The 24,194-nt window shown below is 38.4% G+C and overlaps 1 protein-coding gene across 1 annotated transcript in view; it reads left to right on the forward strand.

Moving 5' to 3' along the window:
• CNTN5 (contactin 5) overlaps positions 1 to 18,542 on the forward strand; it is a 356,213-nt gene extending 337,671 nt beyond the window's left edge. The window contains exons 19-23 of the mRNA XM_050914379.1: positions 5,358 to 5,467; positions 13,827 to 14,013; positions 15,066 to 15,178; positions 16,576 to 16,744; positions 18,439 to 18,542. Of these exons, the coding sequence (XP_050770336.1) occupies positions 5,358 to 5,467; positions 13,827 to 14,013; positions 15,066 to 15,178; positions 16,576 to 16,744; positions 18,439 to 18,542 (683 nt within the window). The remainder of the gene's footprint in view (positions 1 to 5,357; positions 5,468 to 13,826; positions 14,014 to 15,065; positions 15,179 to 16,575; positions 16,745 to 18,438) is intronic.
• Positions 18,543 to 24,194: the final 5,652 nt, after the last annotated feature.

A 24,194-nucleotide genomic window follows, 5' to 3' on the forward strand; every position in this document is an offset into this window, starting at 1 on the left:
CCAGGCACCAGCATATTCCTGGGCATATTTTGGGGCAGCGCTAATTGGCCAGAGTCAATACTTCACCACGGATCATGCTAACTATTTAATGCTACGGACAACCGTATGTCCATGCTCAGCCTGGTGCCTTGTCTCTCTGTCCCTGTTTAGTTTACAAGTATAGGCACAGCCTATCAGCACAAGAATAAATATGAATTAGAATACATGCAGTACAGAAAAAGGTGAGAATATAAAAGGAAATAGAAATAAGCTTCTGGGAGAAAGAGGGAACCCAAGTGGTTTCAGTATGAGTTAGGTCTTTTATAAAGGTTTTTTTTAATGATTGCCATAATGGGTGATACAGAATCAGTTCTGTTAATTTCAGTATCTGTCTTCTCCTTCAGGCACCTGACGAAATTATCTTCACAAAAATTGAAAGTTCTATAATTTTGATAAACAGTGTAGTGAATACTACTAAAAACTTCTAGATATGAAATAGAGAGCCCTGAGCAGTACAAGGTAAAGCCTGAAGACTCTCAGTCTTGCTGTTTAAAACCTCCTGAGGGACCCCAGATGCGCTTCTGTAATACATACAAGATGTAATGATACTGCACAGAGCTTTTGTTCTTGCTTTGTATGGATTTGTGCTAATTCATCGAGCCAATGGAGAACCAAAGCTCTCAGTTATCTGAAAGGCACAGGGCCGTATAACAGCCTTTGCAATTTTGTTCCTTCATAACTTTAAGAAGTTTTGTATCAGGCCAGCTAGTGGATGACGTGATATTAAACAAGACACTGCAGAGTGAAGGATTGTTCTGGTTAGGCCCATCTCCCCTTGCTTTTCACCCTGAGCCCTTATTTAAACAAACAGATAAATTACCCTTTCCTTTTTGTTTAGAGGAAAGAATTTGCAATTACACACTTTTAAATACAGCCTCCATGTCTTTAATTAAAATCTTACATTCATTAAGTGAAATCCTGTTGTTCATTTCATAGCTAAAGCTGAGCTACTTGGGGTTTAGGTGAACCTGATAATTAATAAATCGGCATATTAGCTGTAAACTACAGTGGATTATTTCCTGTTTCTGCCAGCTGATCCATCTGGAGAGATCCTGTAAAATTTCAGCTAGAGCTGTCTCCACCGATTTTTTAAAGAATGAAATCACAGTCCTGACATGTAAGAGTTTATTAAGCATTCCTTTGATTAATGCCACTAGCCCCCATAGGAAGTCAGATGTGCAATCAATACAATAGGTACATCCCCTCCTCACGTGCTGAGGATAACTCTGGCTGCCACATCACTTGGTGGAAATGAACCATTTATATTCATGAAGATGGCAACGCTCCTCTGAACTTTTAATCTAACAAAGCCTTAATTTTATCAGTCCTCTTGTCCCACTTCTACTCGTGTGGCAAGGTGAGCAAGCCATGTGTAGGTAATATGCTGGCAAAGCGTTCATGGAATAAGGCAGCTCCTTATTCCTGCGTGACACTCCACTGTGTAGTAAATCTGGGTTATTCCATGGAGGAGAGCCACAGCAGGATGTATACTGTGAGCAAGTGTGCAGGAGAGCAGCATTACAGCTGTAGGCTTCAGAAGTTCTACCTGACAAGTAAGGGTATTTCACCACTAAATAAAAGAGGTCCAGGGCAGAGGTCGGCACTGCAGGTCTGATCACTGCTTCACTGCTAGCTCATTTCCTCACCCTTCTAATTTTTCTCTGTTTTAAGGTCCTCTGCAAAGACACTGGTCAGAGAGAAGGTGAAAATAGAAAGGACTTGAGGAAAAGTGAGAAGTCCAAGGGCCTGTCCAGGAAACAATCAGTCATCTCATTTTTGGTGTTTTGGAAATCAGACATCTCTTCCCTTTCTAGCACAAGATTCTGGAGAAAGTCTTATCCTGCAGGCAGCCATGCCACCACAGATCTGGTGGAGTCCCCAAACCAGGGACACACATCAAACAGGCTGAGAGGTGGAGCTGAGCATAACGTTTCTTGGCTTTTCTCAGGAATGGAAACAGGTTACTGGAGGTCCCTTGATTTGGAAGATAGTCCCTGTGGCTATTTCCAGCAAGGGAGCAAATGCTACCACTTTCTTTACCTACAGGTTGACACAAGAGGGACATCTCCTTGTGATTTTCCTTCTGATAGATCTCTTTTGCGGATTTTTCCACAGAAAGGAATTATCGCAGTCATGGGTCCTGGCTGAAGTCCCAAAATCTCAGCTATGTGGAACTGCCTGGAGTCATAATGCAATTACCCAAGCTGAGGTTCTTAGCTTCAAATGAGAGCTCAGATTTTGAATTAGGGAAGTGTGTAAAAATCCTTTCTGGAGTCAAGATGAGAAGTGAATGGATATTAAATGATTGCATGAGGAGTCCTGACTGAGGCTCTGTTTCACAGGAGAGTTAAAACAACATAAACATGAACAGGCCCTTGGACTTGTTTTTTAAGTTAGATCATGTGGAAATCTTTAAGGATGAATAATTCAGAAAAACAGATCAGTTTATGGTCATAAATAAGGAGAACACAATAAGGGCTAGTAACTAACCCTTCTTTCTCTTACCAGTATCAAAATTCAGGATTCCCTCTCTGAACATTATATCAATGCAATTAGTGTAATTCCTTGTCCTGCTTTACTATAGCCATCCCAAAGACCTACAGATTGAACATGTTTCCTGGAAGTACGATTGCAGCACATGGAAAGACAATGTTTCGTGGACATTGCACACAGCCTTTTGAGAACTTGCTGTGCTGCATCTTTAATTCAATTAGGGAATATTAAAGGGACCTTTAAAGATGTTGACCCTTTCTTTTTCAATCAGTATGACCTCAGGCAGACACCTATAGGTTTAGCATAATGCCAAGATATTAAGAAAAGAATACGATTATAACATCAGTAACCATTATAGGAAAACCTAATGAACCTGTCAAACTTATCATTAGTTTTAGACACACAGAATAAAGCATGACATTGGAATGAACCACAGACTGTATTATATCACCAGAAATTATATGGTCATCATCTTATCTCAATCAATAAAAAATGCTATTTAGTCTCCATAAACTTTCAGACAGTCATAATATAACTTATTGCTAAATATATAATTGCTATTCTTTTGCTGAACACTTACATTCTCAATGTCTAATATCAGTGAAACTGCAGTGAATAATTTCTGGATATGTAAGAAATGCATTTTCTTCATATAAAAAAATCCAAATTATTTCTACTCCATTTGTTGAAAACAATTTTTAAAAACATCAGGAAATATTCTGTGTTTCTATTCTGAGCAATACATAAACCACCCCTAGTGAATGCTATGAAGAGGAAATGATTTCTACATTTATAGAAAGTGTAAAGGCTGCCAACCAATGTTTTCTGTACATCTCAAATTATTTATCCCACTGCAATCTTTTCTGACAACAAGGTAATTGCTTCAATAATACAAAAACTAGAAAATAGCTTTTGCCACGCAAATCTTAGTAGTACATAAAATAGAAAGCAGGGTGTAACTATTGAACAGAAAATCGTATTATGAGGAATATATTTCTTCATAGCACAGTCCTTTCAGTATTGAATTCAGAAGATCAATTCACTTACTCCTGGAGATATTCTTTTTTATTCTTTGTTACCTGAAAAGTTCCATACATATTTTATACTTATTAGTAATACTCATTGTTGGCAAACACCATTTTGCATCACATCAGAATTGCTTCTTTTCTTTAGAAGTAAATAAAAAAGACCAAAAAGAGCTGCAAACATTAAAAATCTGACATCAAAAAAGATGCAAAATTCATACAAGCCACGTCAGAGAAAAAGTGTAGGGCAGCAGTGCCAGAACAATACCTGCAATATGATCAGAGAAAGGAGGGTAGCTAATGAGTCAAGACTGATATTAGGCATCTTACTAAGGCAGTTTGATCACTGAGAAAAAAGTATCATTTTAACTCAGGTTGTTCCGTAAGGAAACTCCTTTTCTGTAACCCTGTTAAATGAGCCCCAAAAAAACATTTTTTAAAAAGCTTTTTGATGTGCCTCCCTATAACATAAAAGCCAAGACCTCTGCCTGCCCTTCAAGAGCAGATCAACACATTAGAAATGTAATGAGGAACATTAGGCCAAGGAAGAAATTGCAGGCTCTGCGACTGTGGAGGAATGTGAATTCACCTTTTTGCTGAGCAAGTGAACTACACCAGAATGGTGGAGAAATGCCACTACTGTGTGCTTCACTGTCTGTGTTCAAGCCTTGCCTCCACAGCTTGTCTTAAGCAAATTTTCAGTAATATTTAGGTAATAAAGCAAAAGATCCAAAAGATTTCCTTAACTCAAGTCTCAGTTTGAGATGTGACAATTTTTGGACACTCTTCACTCCCAATGCACTAACTGGTGATACAAATTGGTGGTATGCTCAATGGCCTGTCGTGGCAGATCTCTATGTATGTTTACCCAACTTCCCAACCACTGAAAGAAGTTGGACCTCTCTAAAGTGCTCAATGATATGAAAGTGCAAAGTAAAACGTGCCTGTGGCAACACTGTTGGGCAGGTGTGATATGTAAAGCATCCTGCAGCCCTAAGCCTCCAGTGTGCACCCCGGCCATACCACAGCAGTACTGAAGGACACCTGCCCTGGTTGGAGGGCAGGGAGGGTCCTCTGCTGCAGAGTGTCCTATGAATAGCATGGAGATAGAAACACAGACATAGGGCCGATGGGAACAACACAGGTAATCAGAGGGAAAAATCCTTGGTCTTAATGCCTTCTTTAGAAAAGTGTGCATCCCAGGCCTAAACCAGTAAATGCTTCACAGCAGAGAGAAGATGGCATGCCCCAGACACTGGTGCCTGTGACTTCAAGGACATAATAACACAGTCCTAAAAATTTCTTTTATGTAGCATTTCACTGCAGCTCTGGGTATCACTTCTTACTCGGTATAACCCCAGAGCAGGACTGACCGAGCATCCTACCAAGGTATAGCTCATCCTGAGCTGACAGAATGGCACTAAAAAGCCAGGAAGAGTATGAATGCTCCATTTACTGCTGAAGTTAGGCTGATCAAGGGCTATGAAAGGGGTATGTGGAGGGGGGGGCATTTGCAAATATGAAAGTTTTTTTTTTTAAATCGTAGGCAAGAGATTCTGTCACAGTTTGCTGCGCCCATCATCAGTGATGAGATATTGATGTAGCATGACACAAATAAAGAAATACAACAATGATAATCTCTTAATCTTGTTCAGTTTTTCATGTTCCCCGTAAGTGTCATACCTTCTTGTGAGCATTAAAGTAGAATAAAGGAAGTAAATGACAGTTTCAGATGGAGTGTTTTTGATAAATACAAGCTGTTACAGTGGAGGTTTATTGTTTCAATTTTTCTTAATACAGAACCCACTGCTGCTCCCATCGATGTCAAAGCTACGAGTTTGTCTGTATCAGAGATTCTTGTTGCGTGGAAACATATTAAAGAAAGTCTAGGAAGACCACAGGGATTTGAGGTATGAACACAGAATACCATAATGAGAAGTCTTTTTGCTTTTGCTAGTGTTGTATTCTGTTAACACGTGCAGTAGTGAAACTTCAATAGAAATTATGCTCAGTTTAGCATACATATGACTAGCTGTAGAACTACGGTCACAGCTGTAGCACTGGAACATCTTTTATTTATTTGTGCTTGAAAACTGTTCAACACCAGTTCTTATAACATCTCTTTGACACTTCAAAAAGAGCTGAAAGAACTGCAGGTGACCCAGCATGCCTCTTTCACAGGCTGGGGAAGATTAGGTATTGACTGTTTCCAGCTTTAAGTGACCAGTTCAAACTTGTTATTTACTGAGAGCAATCAACACAGAGAAAGGAAAGAACCTCTGCCATCCATGTGCTCTCATCCCACAGTGGCCGGGGGACATCTGCTGGGCAGATCATAAAAGGTCGGATGTCAGGAGGGGAAGCAGCAGCCGCACAGTCCACAAATAAAGCTCTGCTTAGAGACAGCTCTTCCTGACTTGGGAAAGAGAACCGGCCCTGGCAACGGACCTTCTCGCACTTTGGGATCCAGTTGTAGCTTTGGATCCAGTTTACAATCCAAACCTCCAGGAACAGATCAGATCTAGGACTAAACCTATCCTTTGGGGCCACCACAACCCATCTTGACCTTGTAGTTCAGGCTATGCTGATCCTCAGGAAATAGTTCAGCTAGACTCAATTTACTGATTTTGGGGTGCAGGTTATTTGACGTGCTTTAGTCCTTTAGCAAGTGCTGACTCTTTCCTGATTCTCTACAGTAACAATGAAAAGGGAGTAAACATTTAGATCTGAGGCAGATACCAATCACATGGATGTCTAGAGACATCTTGTGACCTCCTAGCACAGAGTGTCTCCCTGGTAGCATGTCCGGACAAGACCTGGGGGCTGGTGACCATCACTGATGGCCTTAGGAAGGAAACATAAGTGCCTGGGCAGTACCAGAGCCACCACGCTCTCCAGCACAGGCTCATACTGGACAGCTGTGACCAGGACAGCACATTTACCCCACAGCTTAGACACAGTCAGTTAGCATTTTTTTACCTGATTGCTGTAGCCTCTTGATACTTAGATACTCCCATATTGCTATCCAGCACAGTCTGAGCAGGCTGTGAGTATGGCATGTCCCCTCAGGTCTCTCATTTGTCCAGGTCTCTTTCCCATAGATGTCTCCATGCTGAACTCTGCAAACCCACTGTCAGTTCTCTCTCACTGTACTTTATCCCCACTCCTTCCTTGTGTTAAACATGTTTTTACCCCTTTGCACATGGCTTGCTTCATGCAGCAAAAGTGATATCTGACCATTTTACCTTTAGAACTGCTATATATAAAGAGAACAAAACCATATCTGAAAGAGATGATATTCACCTCACAAGTGCTATCCCTCTCCACGTTGAAGTGTTCTTGCTACTAACCTTTGTCTTCTATTTCCAGGCCAGTCTTTTATCCTCTGAAATAGCTTACTCGCTGCACTCTGTCTTTTTCTCCTCAGAAAGGTGGCTGGTTTTTTACTCCCTCTCAGATATCTTGACGTTTTTTAAATTACACCTACTATTTTCACTCTTATCCTCATTCCATTGATCACATTGATTCTCAAAATGTTCTATTAACTTTGTTTTACACATTTTAAAATAAAAAATAGATTTTCTTTCTAAAATTGAAAATTATTTCCCTAGAAACTTATTCTTTTATGACTTGAATGTATTTTGCATTTACCTACCTGTCACATAACACTTCCCTTAGCTCTACAGATGTGTCCTAGCGATAGATGGCTGTTACAGGTAGGACAGTGGGCTCCCTTTGTATCAGAGGTGGTCTCCCTGACTTAGAAAGTGTCTAGACCCTTGGAGTTCAGCATACTCTGACCCCAACGGTAACACTCATCTGCTCTATGTCTCTCATGGACTTCTTAGGAATGAATTTGGAAATTGTTATTGATACAGCAGGGGTTATTAACATTGAACCTTATATAATAATTTGGCTCCTCACTGTGCTGTACACCAATTTTAGGATTCTAGTGTGAAGATTACAGAGTAAATATTTCAAGCCAGGGACCTGCAGTTGACAGAACAAAAAAATGAAATATAAAAATAAAAAATACTTCACTGCTCCTTTCTACCTTGTCCCATGAGGGAAGTAGAGGAGCTTTCTGAGGTACTATTTTTATCTGGGGAGAGGAGGGTGCTTTTTTCCTCCACCTCCCCCCGCCCCGCCCTTCCCTCTTTGTTCATTTAGCCAGAATTTCTCTGCCTGCTTTCTGACAGACAAATCTTTCAGGGAGTTGTTTGCTCTTTTCTGTCCTCATTCCCAGGAAGAATTATGATCAGAGCAGCCCTTACTCAATAAACAGAAGAGTAAAGGCTGCTCTCTTGCATAATTCAGCAGGACAGAACACAAACTGAGGATGGTATTGCTAGATCTTTTCAGTTCCATTTTTGAGGATTTCATCAAAAAGGAGATAATGACTTATAGGATCAGTATAGTGAGTCAGTGCATTACAGTATTCACTTAGGAACACTAATTCCACACAATCATCAGCCCTATTTTGCTAACATACTGACAGTTTCTCTTTAAAGCATCCCCTCAGTGCAAAAAGAAAGCACTCTGTATAGCAAGACACTGGGGCTAAACTTCCCCCCCAAAACCCCAAAATTACGGAGCAGCTGTATGCTTTCCATATGATTAACTGTCTTCAGCTTCTGTGAACACTATTTTAATTTATAAACTGATTCTGAAAGCTTTATCACATGTGCAGTGCAGTGCACATCTGCACACAGTGCAGAACATAGCCTATAGTACTCGCTTAATCCACAAATAGCAAATAATGTACAGAATTCCAGTGAATTTGACAAAAAGATTAATGATTTATCTTTTTTTTTTTTAACAATTATTTCCTAACGTAGAATTATTGTGGACCACAAGTAAAATGTTGCCTTCAATTCAAATTGAATGCAAAATAATCTGACTAGCCACTCTGTTTTCATGTCTCAATTTGTATTCTGCCTGCGGTCACCACAGCAGTGACAACCACCTACACGGTCTTCACATTTCCTGACCTTTTAGCAACAGTATTATAAAAGGGGGGGCTATTTTTTTAGCATTTGAATGTTTGGGTTCTAATCAACAAAAGTGACAGAATATTTACTACATATGGACAAGTTCACAGTGACCCACTTTCACTCTGGCCCTGTTTGCACTTTGTACTAAGGAGTAATGAAAGGCAAAGTAACTTGTCCAATTTCACATTGTCATCCCTGAAAGGCAGTGTTAACTGTTATGTCACATGAGTTTTATGCAAGGTTTGCTGTACTCATTTGCATCTTCCAAAGCACATATTATTCCTGAGTTCAGTACAGGTTTGTCAGCTGTCTGCCTGACCTTACCAAATATATGCCAGCTACACTCTGATAAAGTAGAAGTAGCTTGAAAACTTTGTCAGAATGGTAGAAAAATGTAGTGTGTGGTTCGTACTTATTGTTTACAATCCATAACCTGAAGGTTATAAAATCTATTTCAGCCCTAGGCAATATTTTCTTTGTCACTCACTACTGGTAGGGAAGGGAAAGAGAAAGAATTACTGGCTGGAAGAAAAGATATTTTTGTTTTCTTTTTTCTTTTACAGAAAACCAAGGCTAATACTTAAGTATAGATCACAAAGCTCATGTCTTTTTCACTGGAATTCCCCAAAGGGATAGGAGCTTGACTAACCTAATCAAAAGATCAACTTGCAACGAAAAAATATAAAAAATAGAAAATCCCGAATGCCATTTTCAGAGAGGATTACTTGACATAATAACTTGTTTATATCATATTCTGTCTTTTCAAAGAGAAATATTCAAGTTTTTGCTGTTTCTTAGATGTACTATATCTGTTTTTACAGTGGAACAGAAAATTATGTCTACATGGTACTGGAATTATATTTTTTTTTAATTTAGTAAAGTATATCTTGAAGTAATTTAGAAAGAGCATATGGATGTTTCCACCAGAGGCTGGTAAAGCAAGACAGAAAAAAGAGGAACTGGTGTTTCACCAGCCTGAATACCTATTTACCAGACTTCACTTTTGGAATGAATGAATTTTCCCAAACACAAAATTAGCAATTGGATAGTTTTATATATGAGTCAATTTTGCCTACAGTTACTCATATGCTGATTCAAACCCCTCTAAAATCCTGAAGACTATAAGCAGGAGTTTATAGCAGAGCAGTACTACTACTTTTCAAGTCCTTAAGGTATGGATCACATCCTAGATCTCTCATGAGGGTCCCAGGACTGCCATACCCTTTGCAATGTCTGTATCATGAATAGTTTGTTACAAGACTACTAGCTTTCTATTACCTAAAATCAGAAACCTAGATAATTATTGATTTTTCATAAGAAAATATGACTAGATATTTGATGATAGTCCTCAAGGCTGACATACAATATCAGTTTTCATCCCATGTGTATGCAGGACCATGTGGGAGAAGAGAGTACCTGAGGAAAGAGGTGGAGGATGCAAGCTACTCCAGAGAAGACCCCAGAACCTAGGAGTACTGAACAGTGTTTTCTTTCTTCTTTTCAGTCAGCAATTGTTTTGATGAGACAGAAGGAACTGAGATTAATTGACCTTTTTGCAGGAACCTCTCATCTTGTTCTGAAGGACAGTCACACCAATGTCTTGAGATGATACAAAAAGCACCTCTTCTCCTGTCCTAAGTGCTTGGTTCTACCATTGCACTGACATGTGTATGACTTTCGTGTGCCAATTCAAGGCAGTGATAGGTTTTCTGATAATGATAATTAAAATAGTTTTTATGAAATCTGAATCATGGTGTGGTTTTTTTTCAGGGCTAGCAGCAGTTCTTTCAGCTCACTGCTCTTTCTCCCCTAGCACTTTCTGTGCTCTGAGATCTCTTTGAATTCATTTTCATTTATGTCGGTACTGTTGATGTTGGTAAATACTCAGTCAGAGCACCCAGGAAAGTTTGTTTTGCGCACTTCAATTCATCCTACATAATTTAGGCTCTTACTTGATATGCCTAATTTGTAGCTTTAATCCTCTGTGGTCAACAGAAAGAATATCCAGACAATAACTCTGACTTTACTGAATTTAGAGAAGGGGGCCTGCAATTAGATCAGATTAATTTATACCAAAGTATGCACACCCTAGAAACCAATTTGGGAAAAAGAGAATATTATTTAAGATACCTTTTAACCTAAAACTTCAAGGAAGTGGTCTGTAAGTATTAGAGGTAGAAAAATTTTAGATGGAAACAAATTTTTAACATGATTATTTACTTTTAACGATTGCTTAACCCATGATCAGGACAAAGCAGGTTCCTGCATCGCCTCTATTCAGTTGTTTAAATATCATTATTGCTTTCTCTCCAGCTCAAAGAGATGGGTTTCTGGGAATCAGATATCAAAGCTTGCTTTTCTTTGGCTAAATGAAAAACAACAGAAAATCCAGCAAAAATTTAAAACCTCACGAACAATAATGCATTTAACAGACCAAATGCTTTTTTCCCCCACTTTTTCTTTCATTTTTCAAATATGAGCTACTCCTCTTGTGGTTTATGCTTCATGCTATATCAATATTCAAAAAGTTATCATTAATGAAAACCTACTCTAAGTGTGGTAAATCCCTTCTGAGCAGTATAAATTAAGGTTACAGAAAACAGCAGGATTTAAAAAAAAAACCAAACACATAGAAGTGTAAATAAACAAACTCTCTGTTTTAAGAAATATGTCCAGCACATTTAAACATCAGCAGTATCTTCATTTCAGTTCAAATCGATGTAAGTTCCCCCACCATCAACCTCAGGCAACAATCATTGGAGTTCTCTGTTTTTTATAACCACTTTTTCTTTTAGTTCATTTGGCCATCAATAAATGGATGTGTGCATTACAAAAGAAAGAGAAAAGCATATTTTGAGATCAAAGTCCAAATTCACCTGGCAAAACTTTAAGGGGAATTTTAAAAGCAGGGACCAAACACTTAAGGGCTTTGAAGTACAGGAGAAACTGAAATAGAAGCATTGCCAAACTGCATTTCATGCTTTTGGTGCTTAATACAGTATATTCATTCCCCCAAGAATACCCCTTTGCCAAGGGGGAACACCTTTGCCATGTAGTGCAGGAGAACTGGTAGGGAACATACCATGATTATTTTTGCAGACTTAACATGTGCAAAATATTAGTATCCAAATTGATAATGCCATATAAGCAGTGGCGGAGAGCATTTCCAAACACACGAAAAATATCAAAAGGGCTGAGTTATGCTCCTAGCTTTCTTCCACACTCATCAGGTTTTAATATCTATGTAGTCCTAACACCAATATTTGGAAAATCGGGTTTTCACAACTTCTTTATACTAAAAAAAAAGCTTCAGTGCAAAAGCTGAGGGCTATCTCCTGTCTTGTACATTGCGTTCACATGGGACATGGTGTGCCCTGTGAATAAACAATGAGACCTATTGAGCTACTTACAATTTTGCTCCTGGCTTTCTAGAACCGGGATTTCACTACTTCAGTTGCATTTCCACCCCTGCTACCGCCCGCCTGTGTAACCTTGGGCAAGTCACTTTTCCTTTCTGACCATTTCCCTGTTGGACCCTCAGCAGACTTCACTAACTGGATGATAGGGTGTCCAGGACATGTGCTGTCTCTCACTACCTGTTCGTACAGTGCTTAATACTATGTGGCTCTCATCACTGTAGTGTCATGTCTGTAAAGATGCATTGCAAGTAAAATAAAAGGAATCTGACTGCCCAAGAGATAATAAGCATTGGAGGTTCAATCCTAGTGTGTGAATAAATGGTTGTTGATTCTTTTTTCCTTCCAAGAAAGATGTGACTAGATGTGACTGTCAGATACCAACAGGGTTGCTCAAGCAGTCAGCTAGCAAAATACCTCAGTGAATCACATGTATTTCAACAACAAGTGGTGACTACAGCTAGATTTGCCATCTGAGCTGTAATTAACCTAAGAATTAAAGCAACAGCATTTTAACATGAGATAATGCAGGCACACAAAAAAGATATTTACATGAATTTTACAATTGAAAGAGTAGACTTTGAGTTGGCACAAACAGATACACCCTCAATCAAAGTTAACAGAGCCACTTTACTCAAGTGAAGATATGACCTCAAATGTACATTTTTGCAGCCAGGTCTTTCTAGATTTTTTTTTTCTTAAATGGCAGTCCTAGTGCAATTATAAAAGGTCAGCATTGTACTCATTGGTCTTATTTTCCTATGAACCCCTTGGTTTTTTTTGGTTCACCATTTTCTGGGATACATTCACAAGAGTGCTGTATTGTCCATGACCTTTTTCTCAGAGGAAAAGTTGTCCACATATAATATGAATAACTTATTATGAAATAACCAATTTCACAGAAAAGGTCGAAATGTGGAATAAATGCAAGGTCTCAGCATGAATAAAAGTAAGCTGAATATAGGTCTTTGAATGGCACATTAGTGACATCTCCTGTTAGGGAACATAGGGCCCCATGAGAATTACGTTACCTGTGTAGGTCACCTAGATACATTAAAAAGAGACAGTACTGCTTTTTTGCAGTAATGCCCTGCAAATACTTGGTCCCTGAGGAAAAAGACTAGTCAAATTCCTAGCTCAGCTCTATAACCTCTTTGAGATTATGATAAACTCAGTGCAGATACCAGAAATATGGACTAAGAACCACCAAACATCATTTAGAGTTTTTATGTCTGAAAAGGAAGGGCATAAACATACTATCAAAATTGCATTTACCAGAAACCTGTTTATATCCAAGAACTAAAACTGAATCCACTTCCTTCTTTTTCTTCAGATAAGATTTTTCAGATGAATGAAAGATTTCCTTCAGTGTTCTGTCATTTCCTCTTCATTACACTGATAAGAAATCTCGTGGCTCTGAGTTGCACAGGGTCAGGAAGGGAATATTGCTCACAGTACTTCTTAACTGATGTGGTCAGAGCTTTCCAGGGTGAAGGTAGATATTCTGGTGACCTACCAGAGGATGAGCTCTCCTTGAATTCTCTGAAATACTTTTGACTCCCTGCCAATGTTCATCCTCTGCTCTTCCATCTTGTAGTTACATCTTCTTCTGCCAGTACACAGCAATTCAACATGCTTCAGGTAATATTGTGATATTCTGAGTCTCGCCATTTTGGAGAAGTGAGCATTGCTTGACTCTGAGGTTAGGCTGCAAATCCCACGTGTTTAAAAGGGTCTGATGATCAGACAAAAGGCAGAAATGGCAAAAAGACCCTCCACAGGATAACAAGTATGAGCATCTGGAAGCATGAGCTTCCCAGATGCCTGTATTAATCCTTCATTTGGTTGCTTGTTGGCAGGTTGGTTACTGGAAGGACATGGAGCAGGAAGAAGCAGCAGAAAAGGTCAAAACTGAGGGAAATGAGTCATCCATCCTCTTGACAGGATTAGAAGGAAACACATTATATCACCTAACGGTGAGGGCGTACAATGCTGCAGGGTATGGACCACCTAGCACTGCAGTGCGTGCAGCAACCAAGAAGTCCCGTAAGTGACCTCAGTACCTTTGCTCAAAGGGAGAAGTCAGGGAGCAACCTCTGCCCTCTTGGCTTTTCCTTTAATAAAAGTGTATAATAATCAGGAATCATGTATAGTTTTGAATCATGGCTTTACTTTGATATTTAGACATGAATTCATATGACTTTGCTTTGATAATTGTCGTGGTTTAACCCCAGCCAGCAACTAAGACCCACACAGCTGCTCGCTCACTCCCCCCGGTGGGACGGGGGAGAGAATTGGAAGAGTAAAAGAGAAAACTCGTGGATTGAGAGAAAGACAGTTTAATAGGGAAAGCAAAAGCCGCGCGCACAAGCACAGCAAAATAAGGAATTCATTCCCTACTTCCCATCGGCAGGCAGGTGTTCAGCCATCTCCAGGAAAGCAGGGCTCCATCACGTATAATGGTTACTCGGGAAGACAAACGCCATCACTACAAACGTCCCTCCTTCCTCCTTCTTCCCCCATCTTTTATTGCTGCGCATGATGTCATATGGTATGGAGTATCCCTTTGGTCAGGTGGGGTCAGCCATCCTGGCTGTGTCTCCTCCCAACTTCTTGTGCATCCCCCAGCCTGCTCGCTGGCAGGGTGGTGTGAGAAGCAGAAAAGGCCTTGACTCTCTGTAAGCACTGCTCAGCAATAACGAAAACATCGCTGTGTTATCAACGCTGTTTTCAGCACAAATCCAAAACATAGCCCCATACTAGCCACTATGAAGGAAATTAACTCTATCCTAGCCAAAACCAGCACAATAACAAAGGTTATCTTCCTAGAAAACATGGCATTTTTGACAAAGAAGGGAGAGAAAAGAGTTCAAGTTCATAAGCTCTGCAGACCTTATGGGGTGGGCTGAGTAAATACACCACAATCTATTAAATGACAATTCTGGTGCAAAGAAAAATCTTTAAAAATTCCAGCTAGAGTTGGGAGCCTGCTAACACAACCAGTTGTAAATGTAATGGAGGATTGAAATACTTTTCTTCTGATTTTAAAGGAACTACCTATAAAATATATTTATGTACATGCTATTTTTTCTCCTCAGCTCCCAGCCAAGCACCAAGCAATATTATGTGGATACAGGATGGCTCTCATGTGTCTCTTGGGTGGGAGCCAGTCAGACCTCTAGCTAATGAATCTGATGTAATGGGATACAAGGTCAGTGCTTCCCCTTCTTTGCTCACCTTTCTCTCTTCCAAACGACTGCTCCTCTTCCTTGTTGTGTTTTTTCCCTTTCTTGTTTTTCTCTGTAAGTAAAGTATGCTATACAGACTGTCTGCAATCAGTTTTCACCATGAAAAGCAATAAATAAAATTGAAAAGAGCAAAATGTCCCAACATTTTCTGTGTTGTGAATTTCAACTATTGATTATAAAATGAGTAAGCTCTGTCTGAGGTGATCAGTTCATCATATCTGACTCAGAAGTGGCTATTAGTAAGACCAGCCTGCAATGAAATTCCTACTAACACTTCAATTTAGCTGTGTTTGCAGTAGGATTTAGAGAAATGCAGAAAAATAAGGCATCATAAAATGACATTAAAATTAATATTTTTATGGAGCAGAAACACAAATACTTCAGATATTGTTTTGTGATCATGTTGGTGATGTTCAACAATCAGTGATGGTAACATCTGGCATTTAAAGTTTTGAAGTTTTAAAGAGTAAAATCCAGATTAACTCTTAAATAACAAGTCATAAAAAGCAGTGAAATTCACTGCAATCTTTTAAATCAAAGCAGAATGATTTCAATGTTTTTACAGAGGTGGGGGGGGGTTTGAAGCATATATACGAACATTTCTATAGACTATAATCTGATATTCCCTCTGATATATCAGGAAATATCACCAAGAAAGTGTAAAATGGTTCAAATAAACCAGGAACTTCTCTAACCTTTATCAGAATAGTTGAGATTCTGAAAAAGTTGAGTTGACTACTTTGGTTTTTTACACCTCTCTGACCTTTTCAATTTTGTCTGGGAATGGAAACTCTTATGCAGAGGTATCAAAAAGACAGCTATGTACTCACTTGCTTTTCTCCCACGTGCCATAAGCTTGTATGGAGTTTCACAGGGGATGCAGGGATAGATCTAAGCTATTCTCAGTTGACTTAGCCAGCTAAGGTAAACACAGCAAGGACATAATTTAGGGCATTTTCTTTACATTTGAGGTTGGGTTCTTGAGCCAAAAATGTGAATATCTACATGAATTTGGGGGTAAGAATTTGAATCAAATGGAACCCAAAATGCATTTTGAAGAAATTTTGGAGAAAAAATTGTGTAACACCTAACGCTGGAGAGGGCAAATGCTATATGTTCGCTCTGGATGATAATCAATGTCCTTTCACATTCATTACTTGCTCATATACTTTGCTATTAATGTTTTGAAGCTATTGGGGGGAAGGGAGAGTAAAAGCAGATGGCTGTTCAAATGTAATGCCAAGAAATCCTTAATGAAAGCATGAACAGTTAACGTTTCAGTGACTGCATTATCTACACAGAATGTCTGGTACATAACTTGGATGAGCACTATGACCACTATCTACTTTATTGACCATAGGTATTATTTAGGCAAGAAGGCCAGAGCAACAGTCAAGTTATAGAAACACAGAAAACCTCTGCGGTGGTACTTCTTCCTGATGTTGGTGTCTACATCATTGAGGTCTGTGCAGTCAGTGAAGGAGGGGATGGGACTGCGAGTCCCCAGATCAGAGTTCCATCTTTTTCAGGTAAGGTTACACTTATATTTGGAAGAGTGGTGATTATAGCAATGCTCATTAACTCTATTATTCTCTACCTGAAAAATATGTTCTCACAATTCTCTAGCTAATAGATAACATCATTAACCAGAGTCTTCAGTTCTCTGCTGAAACAAAGGTATCTAGTGCCATTTGAGACACTCAAGAGTATCTGAGGCATCCACGTGGGGCTGATGAACAAAGCAGAGGATTTACAGGAAACCTCTGCCTTTTCAGGATAACATCTGGAAACCTAATTGAGCTGTAGTGTCTACATATGCACTGGGTGTCTCAAATAGCATTATAGTCAGCTGAGATGTAATCCATAAAGACTGACAGTGGAGCCTAGACAGTAATTCAGCTGATCTTCTGAATTTAAATATTCAGACATAGGCACATAAGGACATCTGAGATGTGCTAAGGTATCCCAAACATTTGCAGAGAGCTGGCAGATATGATGTGGGACTTAGAGGATATGCACATCATTCTGGACCACCAGCCAGAGGTGTACTACCTAACACAGCAAAAATGGCATGCATGTAGGTAGCTGAACCCTGTGTATGTACCTGCTTTAGAATAAGCTGAATTTATTTCTCTGTAGGTTCCATTGACTCCCTTGAGTCGGTATCACTTTATTAAATTATTAACGTATTACAGTATTAATGTATTATCATGAAGTAAATTATGATGTCTGGCTTCTATTTCAGCAGTTACTGCAATATGTTGAAAGAATTTAAACTATCAATATTACACAGGTAAGAAAGGGATGGAAAGATTAGTGGCAAGAACAACCAGAAAATAACATTGTCTTTTGCCTAAACACAACAAGGCATCTTAATTCTAACTTTTTGCTAACACTTTAAAATTCTACTAAACATTACTTTTTAGTCCTTAAGGAGCACTATCCAAAAGGTGTGAGCCTGAAACTTCCATCCAGACCTAAAATTTCAGCTCTAGTCTAGTCACAAACTACAGTGCTGTCATCAGAATGCAGAAGACACCAACCCCTACTCCATGAAATATTTGTTTCATGTATCTTTTGAGCCATAACTCTAGGCCACAAAATCTTTCATTCCCTCTAACCTGATATTTTTGATTACACTATGCACAACAGATCAGTTCCACTTAGGACAACTGTGGTCCAAAGAAACCCAGTCTGGTTCCCTTCCTGTCCTGTGATCTGTTGCCACCAACAGCCCATAGAACATTTCCCCTTAGCATGGCTTTTTAAGGGACTGCTGTAATCTAGAAATATCACTGGGCTACGTGGGCAAAAGAGCACTTTTTTCCTCTGGAAAAACATCAAGATCAAGGACTAGCTTTCATTCCTTGTTCCAGGAAGAACATTTGTGATTATGACTCAGGGAATCTTCTGCAGCTTAATTCTTTTTGAAGATTAAGGCATAAAACCACATATCTTTTTGGAATTTCCTATTCATTTGCAGACTGAATGTGAGGATTCAGCATGTGGGTTGCTGTAGATATTATTATAAAATCCCCAGTTTCCTTATGTCTGCGTAGGGAGCCTATTTTGCAATTGCGGTTCTCACAAGGTAATCCATTGCCTAAAAGTTAGGCTTTTGCTGAGCTTAACAGAATACAAGTTTTGGGCAAAACCTAGTACCTAAATGTACTGAAAACTGTTTGCATCATTTGTTCCTTAATTATTTTGCTTTTCATTTCAGGAGGGAAAGTAACAAGTGCTCAATCCACCTTACATGTGTTGTCTACTTCCTCGTCCTCTGTAACATTGCTTTTGGCACTGATGGTTCCTTCAACCTCATGGTGAAGACTGCAGACTTTGTTGTTGTTGTTATTTGTTTGCTTTAGCTTGATGACACCAAGGGTTGGAGCTTTTTGTCCGTGGAGAAACTGGAAACCCAAGCTGATGCTTAAAGACCCATAGAAATGCCTGTAGTGCACTTAGAGGAGTGTTGGAGACATGGTCAATAATTCATCAGGTTTTTTTCTCTTCTTTATTTGTAAAAGTCCTCTGGGGAGGGGACACTTCTTGGCCCCAAAATATGCAGATTGTATGTAATAAACTTTTGTAAGCAAAGGTAATTTCTGTCAAATGTACTTTACTTTTTTAATATGTTCGATTTTGGTGACCCCAGTCATGTATCATTAGGTGTTTAAACAGTGGTGTCTAGTACAGTACAACTGTTTGGTTTGGAAAAAAATCCTTTTTAAAATATAAAACAAAGTTTGATACAGCTTTGTTGAATACTTTTCTTGCATCTCCTATGGCTGGCTTTTCCTACTGACAAGAGAGAAAAATATAGTTTAGATACACAGGCCATTGCAAAAGTACAGAGAATTTGTTCTGAAAATGTATGCATATGTATTTAATCAGCAAGAAGAATTGTCAATACAATACTAGACAGCACACTTAGAAAGTGACAAAATGGAGCAGAACAGCCATTTATTTTATTGCAAGTTATTGCAAGGTAAACGAAAAATTATTAAACACAAACTTAAAAGGAAACAAGTTTGTTTTTTAACAAATACCACATGATTTAACGTCAAATGAATCAAATATTTATTTTCAATAGCAAATAAAAAATCAATTCCTAATGCATATGACAATGAAAACTCCACTGGGCATTTAAACATGATATACGTTAGGCTGCTAAGTGGAGAAATAAAGCAATGCAAGGAGATAAACCTACTTTTTCCAGCCACTTTTCAGTTGTAACTTTTTTTTTGACTCTGGGTCCATTTTTTAGTAACATTCTGTGCTTTATATATTCGGTAATCAAGTTGAAGTATATATGAAAGTATATTATGGAGAGAATATTAACATTTTTTGGAATGTAATTGTTCACATATATACAGATTCCAGTAGGATATATTTTGGAGAATGCTGTGTCTGAAAAAAAATATTTGGATAAGTGCTACTGAGCATCATTCCAGTTATTTAGCTAATTGGCTCTATTTCTATAGCTCACTAGAGATTATTCTTGTAGGGACTGTGTGCTATCAGTTTTAATTGCCACTTTTTGCTGTACCAAACAATTTTTCACTCAATAGACAATTTGGAGAATTTTTGTACATTGGAAGGCCTTTCCACATACTGGCACCTGAATCAAAATGATCCCCAGGGTATATGGTGTGCGTGTTTGTACAATTATGGTGTGCACCGTGTTATGAGGAAGGGTATTTTACTACCATGTGTCTAGGGATCGCGCCTAGGATGAACATTCCCTTGCCTGGGAGAAATCAAGTCAAAAGAGTTTAACAGGCAAGTCCTAATAGCATAGTTCTTCTAGCTGTCCATCTCTCTAAAAGTTTGGATGCAAATCTATTTTGGTCGATGGGCTCTGGGTCTAAAATGATATTATTTTGCCAGCTCACTAGCAAAATAATACTTGGCATTTAGCTAGTCCACTCTAACTGTGCGCTTTCTTAGCAGCTTTAAAATAGTAGCCAAGAAAGCACAACACAGATCAAGTGCTTGGTAGGTAAAAAGCTGACTGATGACTAATTTTTTTTTCTTTTGAATATTTTATCAGTAAAATTTTTCAGAGATGGTTCAAATCAAATCTTTATTACCCACTAATATTTTAAATAATTTTCTAAAAATTAGATTTCAAATTTACTTAGTCACCATGTTGCTAGGAAAACAAAGGCAGGATAGCTAGCCAAGCATAGACTGTAGATACAGACAGAAGGAGACCTTCTATATGTCTGCTTCTGGAAAAGCCTTTGAGATCAAAGAAAGGAAGGTGGAATGTACCTTGCTGATAGAGCAAACTCATAGTTCGCTGCTGTCATTTGTAAAGCAGCAGCATTGCTACCGTGCAGAGAACTTGCATTAGCAAACCATCATTTTTCAAAAGGTTAAAATAAACAAGAATAAAGTGATGAACCAAAAAGCAAAATGGCTATTTTATAAATTAGTTAAGCATAATTTCCTCTATTTTTTATACAGTTGCTTGCCAATGCAATTTATTTCAGAGTATTCAAAAAGGCTATAGTCACTGCTGGTGGCGTTTTGGTTAAACAACTTTCTGAATACAATAAATGGCTATGCTTTATAAGAAGAGTGAAAGTCTGATAAGGAGATAGAGCTGCATCTAGATATATCTCAATCTCTAGTATCAAGGTACAGACAGAAATACTGAACATACCATCAGGTAATGTAGTTGTATTGCAGGGACAAAAAGGGGTATGTTTTATATTCAACACAAACAGAATATGTATTTTGCATCTTAAATATATTAATAAACATGTTTTAAATGTTTAAGTACCTCTGTATTACCCATTTGTTACTTTGTAGGAGAAGATGTTTCCTTATCATGACATGTTATTTTTTAGTTGCTAAGGAAGGCTCTTTCCTTTTTCATGTAAAAGATTGTAATAGTGCAGTCTAGCGTCACTGAGGAGACTGTATTTTTGTATAATGCCACAAGATCTGTTAGGAAAAAAATAATTAGAAAGAAACTTTGTTTTGCAGACCAAAAGAAAGATACTGTCATGGCCCATATCAAAATGTTAGATATATTGTATACAATCTGTATATATGCTATATATAATGGTATATAAGATGTGGAAGACACAGTAATATAATAGTTCCTGTGTACTGTTCTTGTAACATTAGATCTTTTTAATAAATAATTCTCTTTTTATTGACTTTTATCTTATCTCCTGTCAGATCCTGAAATATGTTCATAGAGGACAGGGTGACACAAATATTTTGGATTCCAGCAGCAACAACCTTTTAATTACATGACTTTCAGGAAGAAAATGATGAATCTGTAATAGTGAATGTGGACAATGCAGCCATTAAAATCAAATAATTTTTGGCATCATTCTAATTTCACATATGTGTTGGTTTCCCCGGGTAGCTATTACTTTTATAATTAAATAACTGAAAGTGCAAAAAGGCTGGAACTCTCAACATGAAACTATACCTAACAAAAATTGCAAAATAAGTCTGCGAATTAGCTTCAGAGATAAAAGCTCTCTGCATTTAAAAAAAAAAAAAATCATGAAAAGAAGTGCTTTATAAGGCAGCCACCAAGGGCAATCTTCTATATACTGAAGTATTATAAAGTTTCTGGAACCTCTCTGGCATGTATAACGTTCTTTCAAGTGTCACCGATACCCCATGGCTGTGCAGGCACAAAAGCACAGCGTGGCCATTTCATGTTCAATTGAAAAGTTTAGTTGCTTTGTCTTATATTTGAAATACTTTGTGTGATAAATCACAACAAAAAGGCTTTCAAAAATACACATACCCTTTTGGAGGAAAAAATGTAATAATGGATGACCCAATTATAGCAAACATTTTTCTTTTTTGATAGTTTTATTTGAGTTTTTAATAATCCCCAATCACTTCTTTATGAAATGCATATCTATAGGGGTAAATAACTTTGCAACACAGTACGAAGTCAAAAAGCCCATTTTGGAAATAAAAATAGATTGCCACAGTCACCATTTGAACTGAGAGTTCAATTATAAAATGGGTATGGCTTAAATAGCATATTATAACAGGACTTCCATTAAATTAGTTATGAATGTACAGAAAACTGTAATGACCTGGTTTTGCTGACATGGAGAACTGTGCATATTGAAAATCCATATCCTATCAGTACTTTGACCAAACTGCAACCCATTCTTGTCCTTTTATGGCCGTCATCCCAGTTCCTCTGAAGATGAGACATTTTCCTTCTTAATTACTTCCTATGCTTTTGATTAAAACAACGTCAGGCATAAGAGAAAATGAACAGCGTTTTGTTACAACAGGTTAGTTGGCTTTAGGCTATTACAAAGAGCCTCCCTAAGCTTGCTGACACACAGGCTGCTTCCCAGAATACAGGTCCTGAGCTTGCTCTAAGACTTTTCTCTCATTTCCAGTAAAAACAGACCTGAGCACTGACTTTTTGCCTTTATTGTGGTTCATCTTTTTAATACTTTAAACAAGATAATGATAGTGTATATATATTAAAGACTCACAAGCCTAGAAGAGGTTACTTATTACAGGGGTCAGCTGCTTAAGCAAACTGGCACAGATGTTTAGATGTGCAGCTATTCTTCCTTCCTGTGCTCCTTTTCCGCTGTCAGACTATTAACTAAGCACCCCAGCTCGTATAAGAAACCTACCTAGTCATCAGAAGAAACTGATAAAGAAATCTGTGATGCCTCTTGGTTCGTCTTTTACTATGATGAAGTAGATATGTCTGGCTAGAGAAAAATACCCTCCTTTTTGGTATGGGTTGGGGTTTTTTTCACTTTTAAGCTCAAACTCATCAATTTAAAAAAACAGACAATAAAAACCTAAGACAGTCTTCCTGAAAGATACAGTTATCAAGATGAATAGCAAAGGCAGGCACTATATGTGTTAATCACAGATAAAGGTATTCAGCATATTTTGATTTTCATACAGAAAATAAGATGGGAGAATGCATCGATTTCCTTTCAGTAACAGAAAACATGTGAATAAAAAGATACTGAAAGTATTTGAAGCATATCTGGGTCAAAGCTTCAGCAAGTACAATTTTACTCTAAGCTGCATTGCTCTGATGCCTGGCTGAGCAAGCATTTCCACTTCATAATGACACCATCTCTTCTACAAAAGGGGCTTCTTAAGACAGGATAGTAAAACAGGGTAGTACTTCTGATATTCCTTTAAAAGTTCACCATGTGGAGCGACTGACTGACTTAGAAAAGAAGCCTCAATTCAATTGCTTAGTTTTGTATAACTCAGTCCCTTATTCTTGAGTAATATATACACCTAAATCTATCATTGTTTTTGAGAGAGTCATTCTAGGTGATGACATTTTATATGTATGTTTGTTCAAATTAAGAAGTTTCACATGCGCTTTAGGTGAAAACACTGAATGCCCACTCTGCTGTGACCACTAGATTATATTACATGGCCTGTCAGACGATCTGAAAAGGTAATGCATAAGCCTGGTATTCATTCTTTTCTAACATGGAGAAGACTCAAAAGCAAATTGTTGATGTTTTCTGGTTATACTACATTTATTTTAAGTCCTATTAGGAAAAAACAAATCACCCACAGTACACTGAGTGTCTCTCCTGCCCCAATTACAGAGATGAAAAAGTAGCCCTTCACCCTGCCCTACAAGTCCCTGGGCAGCTCCTTTTTCCTTCCCCTGCCCCGTCCTGCGACAAAGTGCAAAAGGGTACGTGTGTGTGTAGGGAGTGGGGGGAGACGAGAGACAAAAGGCGGAGGAAATCCACGGGCACAGTTCCCCACAAGGACAACCTGGAGTTCACCCAGCCTCTTGACCTAGCAGTGCTTGCCTTCCAACAAGCCATCTGAAAGGGTAAGCCTTTTCTCTTCCAAAGATGCAGGAGAGGAAGCATTTTTTCCCCATCTGAGAATGATTGCACTAGATTACTCAAAAAACTAAGCTAGGTTTCCACTGTGTTGGGTTGCTATCTGTCAACACTTTCTGACTTTCTCAGG

The sequence above is a fragment of the Gymnogyps californianus genome, chromosome 1 (genome assembly GCF_018139145.2).
Source record: "Gymnogyps californianus isolate 813 chromosome 1, ASM1813914v2, whole genome shotgun sequence".
Lineage (NCBI taxonomy): Eukaryota > Metazoa > Chordata > Aves > Accipitriformes > Cathartidae > Gymnogyps > Gymnogyps californianus.